The 16,056-nt window shown below is 27.2% G+C and overlaps 1 protein-coding gene across 1 annotated transcript in view; it reads right to left on the reverse strand.

The window, feature by feature from the left end:
* Positions 1–11,196: 11,196 nt before the first annotated feature.
* Positions 11,197–16,056, reverse strand: part of LOC100208601 (EF-hand domain-containing family member C2) — a 31,975-nt gene continuing 27,115 nt past the window's right edge. The window contains exons 10-11 of the mRNA XM_065788164.1: positions 13,436–13,718; positions 11,197–11,581 (exon numbers count right to left, since the gene is read on the reverse strand). Coding sequence (XP_065644236.1) covers positions 11,460–11,581; positions 13,436–13,718 — 405 coding nt within the window. The 3' untranslated portion in view covers positions 11,197–11,459. The remainder of the gene's footprint in view (positions 11,582–13,435; positions 13,719–16,056) is intronic.

The following is a 16,056-nucleotide window of genomic DNA, read 5'->3' on the forward strand; positions in this document are numbered from 1 at the left end:
CGTTATTATTTAATAAAATCTATTATTTTAATACAATAATGTTATTTAAAACATAACCATCTACGTGTTTTCTACATTAACATCAAAATATGTAACTATTGATGCTTTTTTGCAACATTGATATAAAAACATAAATACTTCTAAGGTTTTTTATAAAGTACAATTAAAAATTCTATTAACTTAAAGCTAACTTCAGTTTTTAACTGACTTTTTATGATAATCAAAAATTCACGAGGTCTCCTTTAAGTGTCAGCTTTAACAAGTAGAACTATTATTGTTATATTATGTTATATATACTAATAATTAATTATATTATTAATTAATTAAATATATAAAACAATCAATCATATATTCTGAAAAATATTTTCATGGATATTTATAAATAGCAATTTTACTAATTTTAAGTAAACACCAAAAATACAGGTCTTTATACATATAATTAATAATGATTATAAAATAGTAATGATAATAGTAAAAATAGTATTTATAGAAATAGACATAAAAACTACAATAATAATTAAACAATAAAAACAATAATAATAGTAATAAAAAACAATAATAATAAAAATAATAAGTCACTTGTTTTTATAAACACAATAGCTAACTAAGTTGGCAACATTAAACAAAATAAAAAATACATAACAATCCAAACAACGCACTAAAACATATAACAATATGAACTATTTACTACAATGCACAATGAACAATACACAAGAATGCAAAAACAAAAAACAACAACAACAACAACAACAAACACATCAAACAAACAAACAATGCAAACAGCGTACAAATTTACATTATAAAATAAACAACCTATAAAAATACAGGACAATTTAAACTAAGCACAAAAATGCATTACAGTATCAATAGTGTACGAAAATAATTTAAAAAATTAAAGCTAATATATAGTATATTTAAATAATTAAAGTTCAATAGAAGTAATATAAGAATAATTTCAAGTGCATTTAACTAATTACTCTTGACCAAAATTTCTACGAAATATTTTTTAAAATTATTTGTATTATATAATATATAAAACAAATAATTTTTTTTTAAGTTTTATTATATTATAAAACATATTATGTAAAAAAACATTATGTATAAAAGTAAATATGCTATTTGTAACCATGGCACCAAAATGGTGCATTCGTCCTAATTAACGTAAGTTTATAATCAAAGCATGTACAGTGGGCCAGAATTCACTTTTACTGAATAAAATTCATAACTAATTAAATATTAGGGCTATATTGACTGAAATTAGGATGAGTAATAATATGTCTGCGCTTCTTATAAAGGTGTTAATTTTTTAATTTGTTGCTATGGATACTAAATTTCGGATAGCAAAAATCTAATTATGGTATTTGCATATATTTTTACGAGTGCTATGTTTACCAAATTTTACATAAATACTAACAATGTCGCGCTTTTTAAAAAAGCGAATATATTTTTAATTTTAGTTGCTATGGATACCTAAACTTGCTTAGCAGCAACCAACTTTTATTAGTTGCACATGTTTTATTTGTGCTATGTACACTATTTAGCACGTGTTTTATTATGAGATCGTTGCTCGTGAAAAGCAAAACTTATTTAAGTTTAATATGATTAACTAGTGTTATTACACGTAGCTAGATAAACTTGTTTTCCTGAAGAAAAAAATTATATTCTAGCTTAATTAGTTTTTCTAATTAGCAGATTTTACAAGCGTCAACAGAATTTTTAAAATTTGTATGGTTATATTGTTCCCATGCATTTACAATCACAAAAAATCTTTGACAACGCATGCCACAAGTAGTATAAGCTTAGCAAACAATAACTCACAAGAATTTGAAACTAACAAAGTTGCAACTTTTCTTTGTTTTTGATGTAGGTCTTCCGAGTTGTTTAGTGTTACTATCCTTCATAAATGTGGTATTAACATCCTTTTCAAGCTAAGTTGAATTCTTTCTAATAAACTTTGCACCGGTTAATTTACTTTGAATCCATCTCTTACCATAATCAACATAAATAAACGAAATTACCGTTTCAAACTTTTCGCTTTGAAACTCCAAATCCTGTTCTTCAATAAAGTCGTGTATTGACAGATAGTTAAGTCAAACAAATTAGTGTATTTTTTTTCTTGTGACACTCATTAACCCTTAATAAAAACAGAATTTCAACATCTAAAATGAGTAGCCACAACCAACCCATTTGGTTTGACAAGCACTAAATTAAAAAGAATAAAATTTAATAAAAAATTTAATAAAATTTAATAAAATTAAAAATAATAAAATTTAAATTAGGATATACATATATATATGTATATATATATATATATATATATATATATATATATATATATATATATATATATATATATATATATATATATATATATATATATATATATATATATATATATATATTATTGTTCAGTAATGTGTTTAGTATGAGTCAGACCGTATTATATGTTTTCCGCATTTTTTAAAATTTTGTGCAAATAAAAAATTTTGAGCGCAATTACAGATTTTTCGTTTGGTAAAAGAGTTCAAACGTAAAAGAAAACCAAAATGGCGCCAGATTTATGAAATTATTAAAGCAAACATATATAAGCTTTAAAATATCTGAGTATAAAAGACAAAACAGTGGATTAGCATTCTTGGGAACAAACAGACTTTTAATATTTCACTCCATTACGTTTTAAAATAGTAAGATTTGACGAAAATAAAGATGATTAGTTGTACTTTTTATTTAGTTAAAGAAATCATTTTCTGAGCATTCAGTCGCTTATTGGTCTGTATTAATCATTAATAGATCAGTAACGCTTTGGTATATATATACGGACTAATTCTATTCATTATACTATACTTATACTATACTATACTATTGCATACTATATTACATTTAGTATATATATTTCAGCAATTTATTAAATATATTTCACGGACAAATAAGCTGATAATAGATAAGCTCATCTAAATATCTTATGAACAACTAATTCAACTAGCAGCAAAATTAAATCTAGCTTGATTACAGTTGCAACCAAAAATATAAAAAAAAACTTCCTCAACAATTAACAGTTATCAGCTAAAAAATTAACATTTATCAACGTTTTAGCCATTTAACAACAACTTAAAATTAATCAAGAAAAAGAAACGATTTTTTTTGGGATTAAAGAACTTGCTGATTTATCAGATTCAGATAAGCAAGTCGATAAAACAGTTAAGAACATCACATCTGAAACAAAACCAACTAACTAGAATAGATAATTAGTAGAATATTTTTATAAACCCGAGTCTGACTGAAACTGAAAAGATATTTAAACTACCAATTAAAGATGAAGCGTAATGAATTAAGTTTAAAAATTTCGCCCTTTAAATATGGTATATAAAGCAGCGGAGTTGTCAAACTTTATAATCAGTAAGCTACCACATAAACATGCCTTCTTACTCCTTTACCACCGAAATCAAAATACAAGAGCAAAAATTAGAAATGCCACGAACAGTGATTTTGCCAAATACAGAATATTCGGTGACACTAAGTATATTTTGTAGTAAACAGCTTCCGTCTGTACCAATGAAGTGCGTACCGTAACTAAGCCGCAGATATACTTGTTTTATTTGCGTTTCAAAGCATTGCTAAAGTTGCAATCAGAAATAACACACATGATAGCTACTGCAGTACGAACCTTTATCTTTTTTAACCACAATGGTATGGCACAAGAAAAGCTGAAAAGCGTTTGTAAAGAACATAAATTTTCAGATTACCAAGCAATTCTTGACGTTAACATACTCTAGAATTTAACATACTATTTCATAGATTACTAAAATAAAAGCCCTTTCTACATAACTAATTATAATTCTTTTAAACATTTAACATCTGCTTAATCGGAGTTTATAGAATAGTGTATCAAACTCCATAAACCATCTGAGGAGATTACAAAATTAACCAGCTCGGATATTTTCTGCATTTCTGAGATAATTTCACATGGTGTCATTTTGTTAAACTCTCTAGGAAAGGAATAGAGACAACTAGTTTGTTAAAAACGAGATTTTCTCTTTAAACTGAATTTTAAGCGCAATTCAATTTTAATAAAAACGACAAACATCTAGTTGCCACTTTTTTTAACATTTCAAAACTAGTTTCTTAAAAATAAGTACAACGCAAAGATAAAAACAAAACTTTTTTTTAGAAGTTCTGAGAAAGATAAATATAGATGATTATCATATATAGATGATTATTAACATACATAAATACCAGCAATCAATCATCTCAGCTTTGGAAGAAAAGAAGTGACCATGAAAATGATAAAAGCATTGATATACATAATAGTTTTTTGAAATATTTTATGAAAGTCGCTACAGAAATTATATACACAAATGAAGATGTCAAACAGAAAATTTCAACTGCGAATCAAAATGGATACTGTTTTATATTTGCTGACCACCCTTACAAGTGATGGTCAGCAAATTCAAGCCGTTTAAGAACCAAGCAGAACTTGCTAAGACTTATTTATTATCTTCCGGTAGCAGTGTCTGTGGTGAGAGGCTATTATCGGTGGCAAACATAATTTACAAGGAAAAGTGCAACCGTTTGCTAATAACAAATGCTGAACAATTTGTTTTCTTTAATCACAATTTATCTTTTTTAATCAAAATTTATCTTATATGATAACAGATTGTATCAGTATACATATTATACTAGATTAAGTGATTAATTTTATTTATTGAGCAATATTTTAATCATGATTGGTATTCGGTATTCGGCCGAATATTAAGGACCGAATGTCTAATACTGAATAGTAAAATTTGGTGCTGAAGATACCAAATACCTAATAGTTGCCGAATATTTGTGGCATCCCTTGAAAAAATTCACATAATCAAGAAACAAACTACAGCACTAATTGTTACTATACAGTATTTTAATTTATACTGTTATAAGATAAATACTCATAACAAGATTAATAATCTTAAATAAAAAAGGTTTCATTTGATTAAAATGACATAAACCTGGCGCTCTCTTTGGCCCATAGTTGTGCGCAAAACCTTTAGAAAACTCGTAAAGAAGAAAATCATTAGTCGCGTTAACGATTAAAAATCGGCATGACTTTCTTCACCATAAATCACGTGTTACCAATCTAATAGACACTTTCAATATTATTTTGTCTTCCCTAGCATCACGCGAGTCTATTAATGTAATATATTTTGATTCTGTACCTCTCAAGAGGCAAAAATTAAAATCATTCGGAATAAAAATTCGGAAAACTACTACAACGGTTTAAGTCCTTTTTGGTAGACAGAGAACAACGCGTTACATTCAACAACACCAGCTCTGATTAAGCTGATGTTCTTGGTGGTATTCTTCAAGGTTCTGTCTTAATATATCGTCCCCTCAGTATTATCTTGTTCTATCTACAAATTTTTTTTTTTTGCAAAAACCAATTTTTATTGTTTAAAAAAGTATAATGTATTATTTCCACTTATCAATAAATTGTTACCTTCTCTGTTTCGTCAAGATTTATTCAATTTGACTTTGTTCTAATTACAATTTTACGTATTTTGTTAGTTTTATCTTATTCTATTTCACTTTTTTAAAACATTTTAGTATTATAATGTTCTAATGCCCAAATCTGCAAATCAATGTTGTAGCGCAAGTCACGTGACTTTTTATTTTGATATTTTCAAAATGTCGTCAAGTATGTTTATTGGTTTAGTTACAAAAGAAACAGTTGACTTTGAATTACTTAATACCGACTCGTAAGTAGTTTCTATTACTATGGTAATTTTAAAATTTGAAAATAAAAAGGAAAATTTTATTTTTCCGATAATTGGATTCCATTATATGTTCTTTTAACGATAAAATAGTCAACTATTATATCGTGCATTATCAACTATTATATAAATATCGTGCATTAAAGGGTTAAAATAACTTAAGACTAGCTCTCATACGCATTACTAGTAGTTAACTAACTATAAATCTATATGTATAACTATATATATATAACTATATGTATAACTATATATATTGTGCCTTTAAATAACTATATATATATTGTGCAAAGTCTTTAAGTAAGACTAAATTCTTTATATTATTTATTTCCTAACTGTAAAAGAATAACTTATATTACCCTGCTAATTACAATGCTTATGAAATTCCAATTGTCATTAATTTTTGATTTTTTTTTAATATTATGTTGTTTTTAAATGTAGCTAAAGTTTATACTTTATATTTCTACAGTGTCGATTCAAGTTTCCACAATAAGCTACTACATATGGATTTAGAAATAGTTGTGCCAATAGAGCAACTCTCGACAAAAAAAAAAGTTGGACGTAAAAGAACCAGAAATCCAGATAGCTGGAAATGCAATGTCAATAAAAAAAGGCGTCAAGCTGGCCATGAGTATAAAAGCAGGAATAAAGTGATAAGAAGAAAGAGAGAGATCAATAATGAGAAGGACTGTACTAACTGTAAATTTAAATGCCACATTTATTTTCCGCAAGAGCAACGGGAGTTACTATTTAACAAATTTTGGGGACTCAATGATGACCTCAAAGCACACTTTTATAGTGAAAATACAACACGTATTGTGAAAAAAACTAAACGAACACTTGCAATTTCATCGATGCGGCAATACTCATTTGCCTACTTTTTTCACCTGGCAGGGATTCCCATCAGAGTTTGCAAACCTTTCTTTTTAAACACTCTTGACATAAGCCAACAAAGAATTTCATATTTTTATAAACATTTCCAAACAGATACAAACACGCCTACCCCAAGAAAACAAGGTAAACATACAAAAACGAAAAAATTCCTGACGCGGTCAGAGATGGCGTTAGGAAACACATATATAGTATTCCGGTTATAGACTCGCACTATTGCAAAGAAAAAAAGATAGGTGTGATAAGTGTGAAATTTTTAAAATCAAAAGTGCTGAAGGTATTTTAAGTGATTGTGAACGGGCTCAGCATCTAAGTCATATTGAACAAAAAGAAGATGCACGCGAAGAGTGCAAAAAAGACAGACAGTCAGGACATCCTGTTCTCTGTTTTGATTTACAAAATGTTTTAACAGTTCCCAAGGCTGAGATATCCAACTTCTTTTATCTTAGGAAGCTGTCTGTTTATAACATGACAGGACATCTTTCTTTAGATAAAGATGTTTATTGTTGTATCTGGTCTGAAAGCCAATCTGGCAGAGCCGGAAATGATTAGGCATCTGCAATCCTACGAATTTTAGAATCTGTGCTTACCACCCATCTACAACTTAAGAACATCATTTTATGGTCAGATTCTTGCGTTCCGCAAAATAGAAACAGTATTATGAGCACGGCAATAAAGCATTTTTTAAATGCTCATCCTGATGTTGAGTCTATCACTCAAAAGTTTTCTGCAAGCGGACATGGCTGTGTTCAAGAGGTTGATGCGGTTCATAGCAGCATTGACCAAAAATTAAAAAAAACTGAGATATACAATCCACTGGGTCTGATCAGAATACTAAAGTCTGTTAGGCGACAGAAACCTTTCAATATCCTGCAGATGAAAGATGTTCAAGTAAAGCAATTAAAATACTATTCCAATCATCCTTTTACTGTTTCATTTAAAACAAAACATGCAGACGGCTTCACCTCAGTTTTTGCAGGTGCCCAATCATTAAGAAAAAAGAAATCTACAGCATATCCCATAACTGCACAAAAACTGTCAATTCAGACCAAAAAAAGCCACTTGCTTTCAAAAGAAAAGAATGAAGATATTAAAAAAATGATGCCCTACATGCCTGAGATTGATAGAAATTATATGGCAACTCTTTGTGTTTAGTAATTCATGTGCATCTCCCATGTACTTTTCTTAATTATTTTTATGTCTTAATATAATTGTTTCATGAAAAAAAAAAATGTTTTACTTGAACACAACCAAATAATGTCTAAAACAGGGGTGGATCCAGGTCATTGTCCTAGGGGGGAGGGGGTTATATGACAAAAAAAAAATGATTTTTTCAGCTAAAACCACTGTTTCATTTGATCATTTTTCTAACTAAGTTCAATAATTCTTTCCGGCAAAGAAAAAAAGATAGGTGTAATTAGTGTAAATTTTTTAAAATCAAAAGGTACTTTAAATGATTGTGAACGGGCTCAGCATCTAAGTCATATTGAACAAAATAAGATGCACGCGAAGAGCGTAAAAAATGCTTATAAATTAGTTTACTAATAAATATATTAAATGTGTATATAACTAACTTTTTTTTTGCCAAAAATTCAAATGTTGCAAAATAATATTTTGTATTTTTATTTTTTTTTTAATTTCTATCAATAATATTTTGAAGATTGATAATTCTTAAGATGGGGGAGGGGGGGAGGGGGATACTCCCATCTTTGTATCCGTCCTTGGTAAGAAATATATTCAAAACATTCATCAAATAAGACATTTGTGCATGTTTAGACAAACTATAATTAAAAAAACCCAAAGAAATTGACATAGAACATTATACAATTTTTGTATTTTGTAAAGTTTGTCAGTAATTTGTTCTATCTCAAAAGTCAAAAATCATTTTTTTAAACACTAAATACACAATAATTTTCTAAAAATGGTTTATAAGGGTACTATATATTGACCTTGACAATTTTATAATAACAAAATTTGGTGCAAAGTTTATTTTAAACATTTTTAGGGCTCTTGAAAATTCAAATGCCTTTTTTTCGAAACCATAGTTTAGCGACATAGAACAAGATAATACTGAGGGGACGATATGGTACGATGGAGATAATATACTCTCTAATCCTTCTATATTAAAGCGTGGTGTTCCCCAGGGTTCAATACTTGGGCCTTTTCTTTTTTTAATCTATGTTAACGATCTCTATCGGGCATCAAAAAGAATTTCAACTATAATGTTTGCTGATGATAGCAACTTTTTTATCATCAGCAAACATTATAGTTGAAAAATTATAAACGAACTGTGCGTAGAAATGAATCAAGAATTAGAAAAAATTTCTGGATGGTTTAGGGCAAATAAACTTTCTATTAACTCAAGTAAAACAAAGTTTTCTTTATTTTATCCTTCTTATAAAAAAAAAGAACTCGAATCTTCTCTTCCAAAATTATTTATTGAGAATAGAGAAATAAGAAGGGATAATGTTACTAAATTTTTAGGTGTTTTTATTGACGAAAATCTAAATTGGAATAAACACATCGCCTATTTAAGTAGTAAAATATCTAAAAGTATCGAAATAATATACCGATCACGCCGTTTATTGAAAAAGCCGCTACTCAAACAAATCTACTATAGCTTTGTTCAAAGTTATTTAAATTATGGTAATACAGCATGGGGTAGTACTATAAAAGCAAACTAAAGCCTCTTTATCGTAAACAGAAGCATGCTATACGAGTAATTAATTTTAAAAATAAAAAGGAACACACAAAGCTTCTTTTTGAACAGATATCTTACTAACATTGTTTGAACTAAATATATACAACGTTCTAAGTCTTATGTATAATAGCAAAATGCAAAAAACTACTTCAATTTTCTATAGCCTTTATAAACAAAAGCCAGAGTATAAATACCTGTTGCGCACAAATAGTACTCTTTTAGAGCCTTCATACAAAACTAAGCTTGAGCAATTTAAAATTACTTATCGTGCACCTCATATCTGGAATAAGTTATTATTACTTAATCAAAATATTATTGACTTTGAAAGCTTAAATGGCTTTAAAAAAACTATTAAAAAGAGTATTTTAAATTATAAAAATTTACTTACTGATTTTTTCTAAATTTGTTCACTGCTAGCTTCTTATATAAACTCTTATTTTTTAATATACTTAAATATATTTTTCAAACATTGCGTTAGCAATAAACGTGGTAATATTAAGAGAAAAAAAACGATATATGTTTGCATAATTGTTATCTTAAATTTTAATACAATTATAATGTAACAATTTAACGTAAAAATTTTGTAAATATTTTTCTTTTTCTTTATGTATATATATACATGTATGACAATGTAAAGCGGTTCTTGATGATAAGACCTTCTGGTCTTCTGCAAGTTTCCCGCGTTCTTCTTACAGTTCGTTATACAGAAGTTTGTTTATTATTCATGAAATTTTTTATATTTATATGTATATTCAATCTTAACGAATCTTTATTAAGTAATCACGAAAATGTATATTATGGAACAAAAATAAATTAAAAATAAAAAGTATACGAGTGGTCAAATACTTTACCGCTACAACTATAATTTTTTCAATTTATATTAATATCATGCCATAACTTGCTATATGATGCTTTTATATACGAAGATATTATTGAGTTAGCATACGAACAACCTCTTTCCGACCAACATTTTTGCGTAGGAAAGCACAGAACTAAACTAATTAAAATTTTTGTAGCGTTTTCCTACGGAAAAAACCTGGACAACCGCAAGGGGAATCCGAAATTTTGTATGCATCCTATTTGTACCAATATCACATTTTGTGTTAAGCCATATATTTTCCTATTTTTTTAAGTTTTGAGATACTCGGTCAGACAATCTTAATAGAACTTTTTCTTAGCTGATGACGACTGGTGTTTTATTTTTAGTGGAAGAGTTAAAAATTAAAATTTGCTTTTCTTGATTAATTAGATTTGTTAATCAAAGGTTGTACAACTTTACGCACTTCACATAAATACGTAGAAGAAAAGATAAAAAAATTCTTTTTAACCCTGCGTTCTTTATCACAAGTAAATTAACTTTTGTTTTAAGTTTGAAAAAAATCATCGTTATAATAGTTTCGAAAAGTACTTTTTTCTTTTAAACAGATAATAAGACTTTTTATTATCTATATATTTTTAATTGCTTTTAAAGACTATTATTTTTAAAACGTCATTTAGAGATTTAAAATGATATGCCTGTAAAGTTAATATTCTTAAGAAAAAATATGAGCTAATAATATTGATTAATTAATAATAATAATAATTCATTGATTTATAATAAAACTTTATAAAGATTGGTTTTATTAGACCTTGAGACCAGTGGTGACCCTCTGCTCGTAGCAAAAATTTTCAGTTGAAATTTAAACCAAGCTTTATTTTAAAAATAGTTTTATTGAAAAAAATAGAAAACTAAAACATGTGTTGCAACCAAAAATGGTTAGCCAAATCAAAAAAAGGTTAAACCAACATGTTACTGATGAATATCCGAGCTTTTTAAGACTGAAGACTAATGTAAATCTGAAATGAAACAACAGACATCTCTTTTCATTTAATTTAATCTCTTTTTAATAATTCACATATATAGCCATGAGCTAAGAGTTTCATGAGTTTTTTGCATAAATAACCAGATCAGGTTTTTCTAACATAAAAACGTTGAATTACTAATATTCATAATTTCATTCATGATTTATACATTTTAAATTTGTAAAATATTTAATACTAAAAATTATTTAAAAAATAAATTATAAAAAAATATAAAAGATAAGAATTTATAAATTTATAACACCATCAATACTTTTTAGTTTTTAAGAATTCATAGCTTTCATAATAAGATTATATGGAACATTAATCAATGTTTCAAGCTGACGTCGTCGGTTTGTTGCTGGAAAACTGTATCCGAGGCTGGCAGGGCTATTTTGCATATGAGCTAAAAAAAAAAAAAAAAAAAAATTAAAAAATAATCGAATCTACCCGAGCAGCACACTCGTCAGACCAACGCAGCTGCAACATTGGCCCGACGCGTTGTGTTGATTGGGTTAAAAAGTGCTCAGAAAATCTTTCTGAGCACTTTTTAATTTAATCATAGCAACATTATTATAATTTTTTTAAATGATTATATTGATTCAAGCAAATAAGTGGTCAAATAGTTTTTCAAATAAAAACCAAGTTTCTATAACTTTTCTAGCATTTTTGTTAAGACTGAACTTTAATTCAAAATTAACTTTCATCAATTTAAAATCATTATTTTAAAAATAAATAATAATTTGGTTTCATAACTGGGGATCGAGCAAGCCATTCAATTTGACCTCGTCAGACAATCCATCTTTCTAGGAACTAGTAAACGACCGGGGCTAGGTTTGACAACACATAGCCATGACCAGGGCCAGGTTTATGATCAGGGCTGCATAAATATTGATAGATCCTATAAAAATGTTATCTTTAATTAAAATTTATGATATAAATTTTATTTAAAAACAATATTTTATAGGATCTATCAATTTTAATGCAGCCCCGGCCGGATTTATGACCGGGGTTGCATTTATATTGATAGATCCTATAAAAGTATTATTTTTAATTAAAACTCATATCATAAATTTCAATTAAAAATTACATTTTTATAGGATCTATCAATATTAATGCAGCACTGATCATAAACTCATCCCCGGTCGCCGCTATGTGTTATCAAACCTGGCCCCGGCCATAGCCCTGGTCGTTTACTACTAGGAACTTCTCATTTAACCAAGCTCTATCATCAGTAGTGTAGCATGCAGAAGCTCCCTTTAATTGGAAATAGATTCGTCAGATAATGCGCTTTTAAACCAAACTGGATAAAAAAAAATCTTTAAGTATAGTATCGAGGTAGTTTTGGCTGTTGATGGTTCATCAAAAAAGTATGGTCCTATGACACAATTTAAATGTTAACTTTTGGACTGGCTGATTGTATTCTTCCACAGTATTTAGCTTTTCATGACTTTCGTGAGAAAAAAGTTCAGTCTTCCTCATCTAATTTCTGGCGTACTTGAATTATACACGACCTAAAAAGTATATGTGAATGTAAAATATTATGAATGGTCCCTCTGGATAAATTAAATTTAGCAGAAAGCTCAGTTACTGTTGTCTTTGGCTAGTCGACTAAAAAATCACTTATATCTGATTTTGTGTATTTTCATCGCTTTTTCGTGGTCACCCACTTTGATCTCAATTTTTAACTGATTGTCTCAAGATAACGGTTAAACATTGTAGTTATTGTTCTTGAATATTTTATTGAGTATTTCAGCATTTTCCCCCTTCAGACATCTCATAGCCTTAACTGCACTCTCGAACTTTGCCATTAATACAATAGTTCAAATTCTGAGATTTAAACCCAAAGACATGATTCAATTTAAAATTATTCATTTTAAAATTATAAGTATTTCTGCATAATATAATATTATATAAGATATATTTAATTTTGCCTTTCACTGTCAGCTGATGATAGTGGATAAATTCATTACAGTTTATTTAGCATTAACCAAGATTGATAAATAAAATGGGCACTAACAGAAAACTCATGAAATAAGAACGATATCTGGCAGATACCAGACATCGTTTCTTATATTTTGTAGTTTTTTATTTACAATAAAATCACAGTTAGAGTATGAATTACTACTATAGCTATGCATTAATGAAAACCATGAAAACTTGCTAGCTGTTCTTTGTGAGTAGCATGGCATCTATATAAGCTATAGTTGGTGTAAAACAAAAAAAAAAAAAAAAAAAAAAAAAAATAACAATTATATACCAGGTAAGTTTTTCCAATTCAAGAATTCAATAAACTTGCAATAATCAGCTTTTCCATCATCTGGAGAAACAACTTTCTGTAATAAACACTGCAACAAATCATCTTTTAGTGGAAGTTTGAATGATTTGCATATATTGTGAAGGTCAAATGATGAAATAAAGCCTGTATTGTTGGTATCTTGAAAAGAACAAGCATCTAGCATCAATGAAAAGCTTTCATAATTAACTTTGCGTAGTTGTTCTTGCAATAATGCAACTAGCTCATCGCTAGCTTCTTCCTCAGGCTAAGAAAATATTTAAATGAAAAATACTTATCAAATTATTATATACCATATTTTTTAAATATATATAGATACCATTTATTTGCTAAAACAAACTAAAAAAAATACTTTATACAGCCCAGTTTTTTAAAAGCATTTTATTTGGGTGAGATTTAAATGATCAGTATTTTTATTTAAATGAACAGTAAGATTTAACTTATCGTAGACTAATAAAACAATTAAATTATTAGTTAATTGATTAAATGATCAGTAACTTAGCTAGCAAAATAGGACCTGTAAAGGTCATGTCAAGGTATGTCATACATAACAATGAAAATAAGCAACATATCTATAGAATAAAAAAATAAATTCTTAACAAAAAAACATATATGTGAAATTCATTTTGTAAATAATGATGATGGGTTTAGGTAAAAATTTAATTGTTAAATTATTCAATGTATATAACTATATAAACTAAAACAATGTAAAAACTATTAAAAGTACTAATGCAAGTATTATAACAATTTGAATTACAACATTTTAACAATATTTAAATAGCTTAGTAAAAGGTATAAAGAATATTTCATTTCAGCTTTTTTTTTTTTTTTAAAAAACACATAAAAAAAAGTTAAAAATTAAAAAAATCACCAGTAAAAAGTCATATTTTTAAATATAAATATCAAACTTTTTGATTGAATACCATTTGATTTTCATTAAAAATAGTAGAGAAAAAAAACTCACAAGTAAATATATTTTAATTTTTTTGAAGATATTTTTTTGCGTATTTTCAATCTTGTCACTATTATAAATACAACACAAAACAGTTTAAGCAAAAAAAAAACTTACTGATGTTTACACTTACGCTTATACCATAGTCAGAAGAAATAGTCTGGCAACTTGATAACTCTGTGTTTACCAAAAAAATAGTTTCATGTCATCAATTCCTATACAAAGTGAATCTGTATGAGCCATCATTGCTAAAAGAGATGCTTTAATGCACACAAATAGTGTTATTACCTTAAAGTCTATATATAATTCATTTGAAGAGCTCTTAAACTGCATTAGCAATTTGGAGATTTGGACAGTAGGAATACCCATTTTAAAAGTTATGTTGGAATTTTACTATACCACATGTCTTTAAAAATAATAAGGTACCAAAATAACTGCCTGGAACTACTTTTATATTTATTAGATTGTTTAATTTTTGCACATTTATTAGTGCCATTATTATATATTAATACTAAATAATAAATACTGACTTTAATAAATATTGAAATATTGAAATATATAAAAATATAAAATATATAACAATTATATAATAAATAATATAACAATATATAACAAAAAATATATAAATAATAAATAAAAACCGACTTGGAAAAACATGCAATAACTATGCATCAACCTAATACTACTTGCACCTATGCTTTTACTTTTTTGAATTTAAACTTTTTTTGAAGACCATCAGATCAACCAAAGTGAGAAAAAAACCTTTCACAATAACTTGGTAAACATCGTTAACAAATAATGAATAGTATCTAACAATTAGTCAGTTTATATATTTTATTTTCAGATTTCCAAAAAGCCAAAAAATGTAAAAATATCAAAATTTAAGGATACAACACTTTTTATTTTAAGTTGCTAAATTTAGAACTTTATGAATTTTTTTGTTGTAGATTGTAGTTTTCTCACAGTAAACTTTTTGTTGTAGATAATAGTTTTCTCACAGTAAATCTCTAACTTTAAGTTCTATATAATTTTTTTACATCTATAATTATGGAATAAGTCAAACAATGTATAATTAAGTTGCTACATTTGAAGAAGTTATTAATACTAATTAAGATGCGAAACCCCACACTGGCTTGCAAGGTGTGGGCTTCTTTATTCTTCTTTTATTAAAAACAAAAGTAAGAAATAGATATCTAAATAGATATATATTTTGATGATTATTATAATTATAAAACTACCATGTGTTAATTTTAGATTATAATCATAACAATATTGTTTTCATTTAGGTAAGAAAGGGTTCTTACCTAGCTCTTATTAACATAAACAAATAACAACATTTTTTTAAAATTATTCTTTTTTATAACAAATAGTTGATTAAGTTACTATGTCAAGTATTCTTTTATGTGATTTATTGTAATAAAAATAACCATGTATTAATATTTCCCACAATCCACCATGATTTTTAGCATTCAAATTTTTTTGATAAGATTCAGTACATGTTTCTGGATTCTCAAAATAAATGTTGTTTTACCAGCATTAAGAAATGAAAAGCAGTCTGTGTTTAACTTTTGCTGCCATAACTGCAAATATTTATTTGTTTTATTGGGAAAAAATAATTAAATTACTGATCTTA

The sequence above is a fragment of the Hydra vulgaris genome, chromosome 01 (genome assembly GCF_038396675.1).
Source record: "Hydra vulgaris chromosome 01, alternate assembly HydraT2T_AEP".
NCBI classification, from domain to species: Eukaryota; Metazoa; Cnidaria; class Hydrozoa; order Anthoathecata; family Hydridae; genus Hydra; species Hydra vulgaris.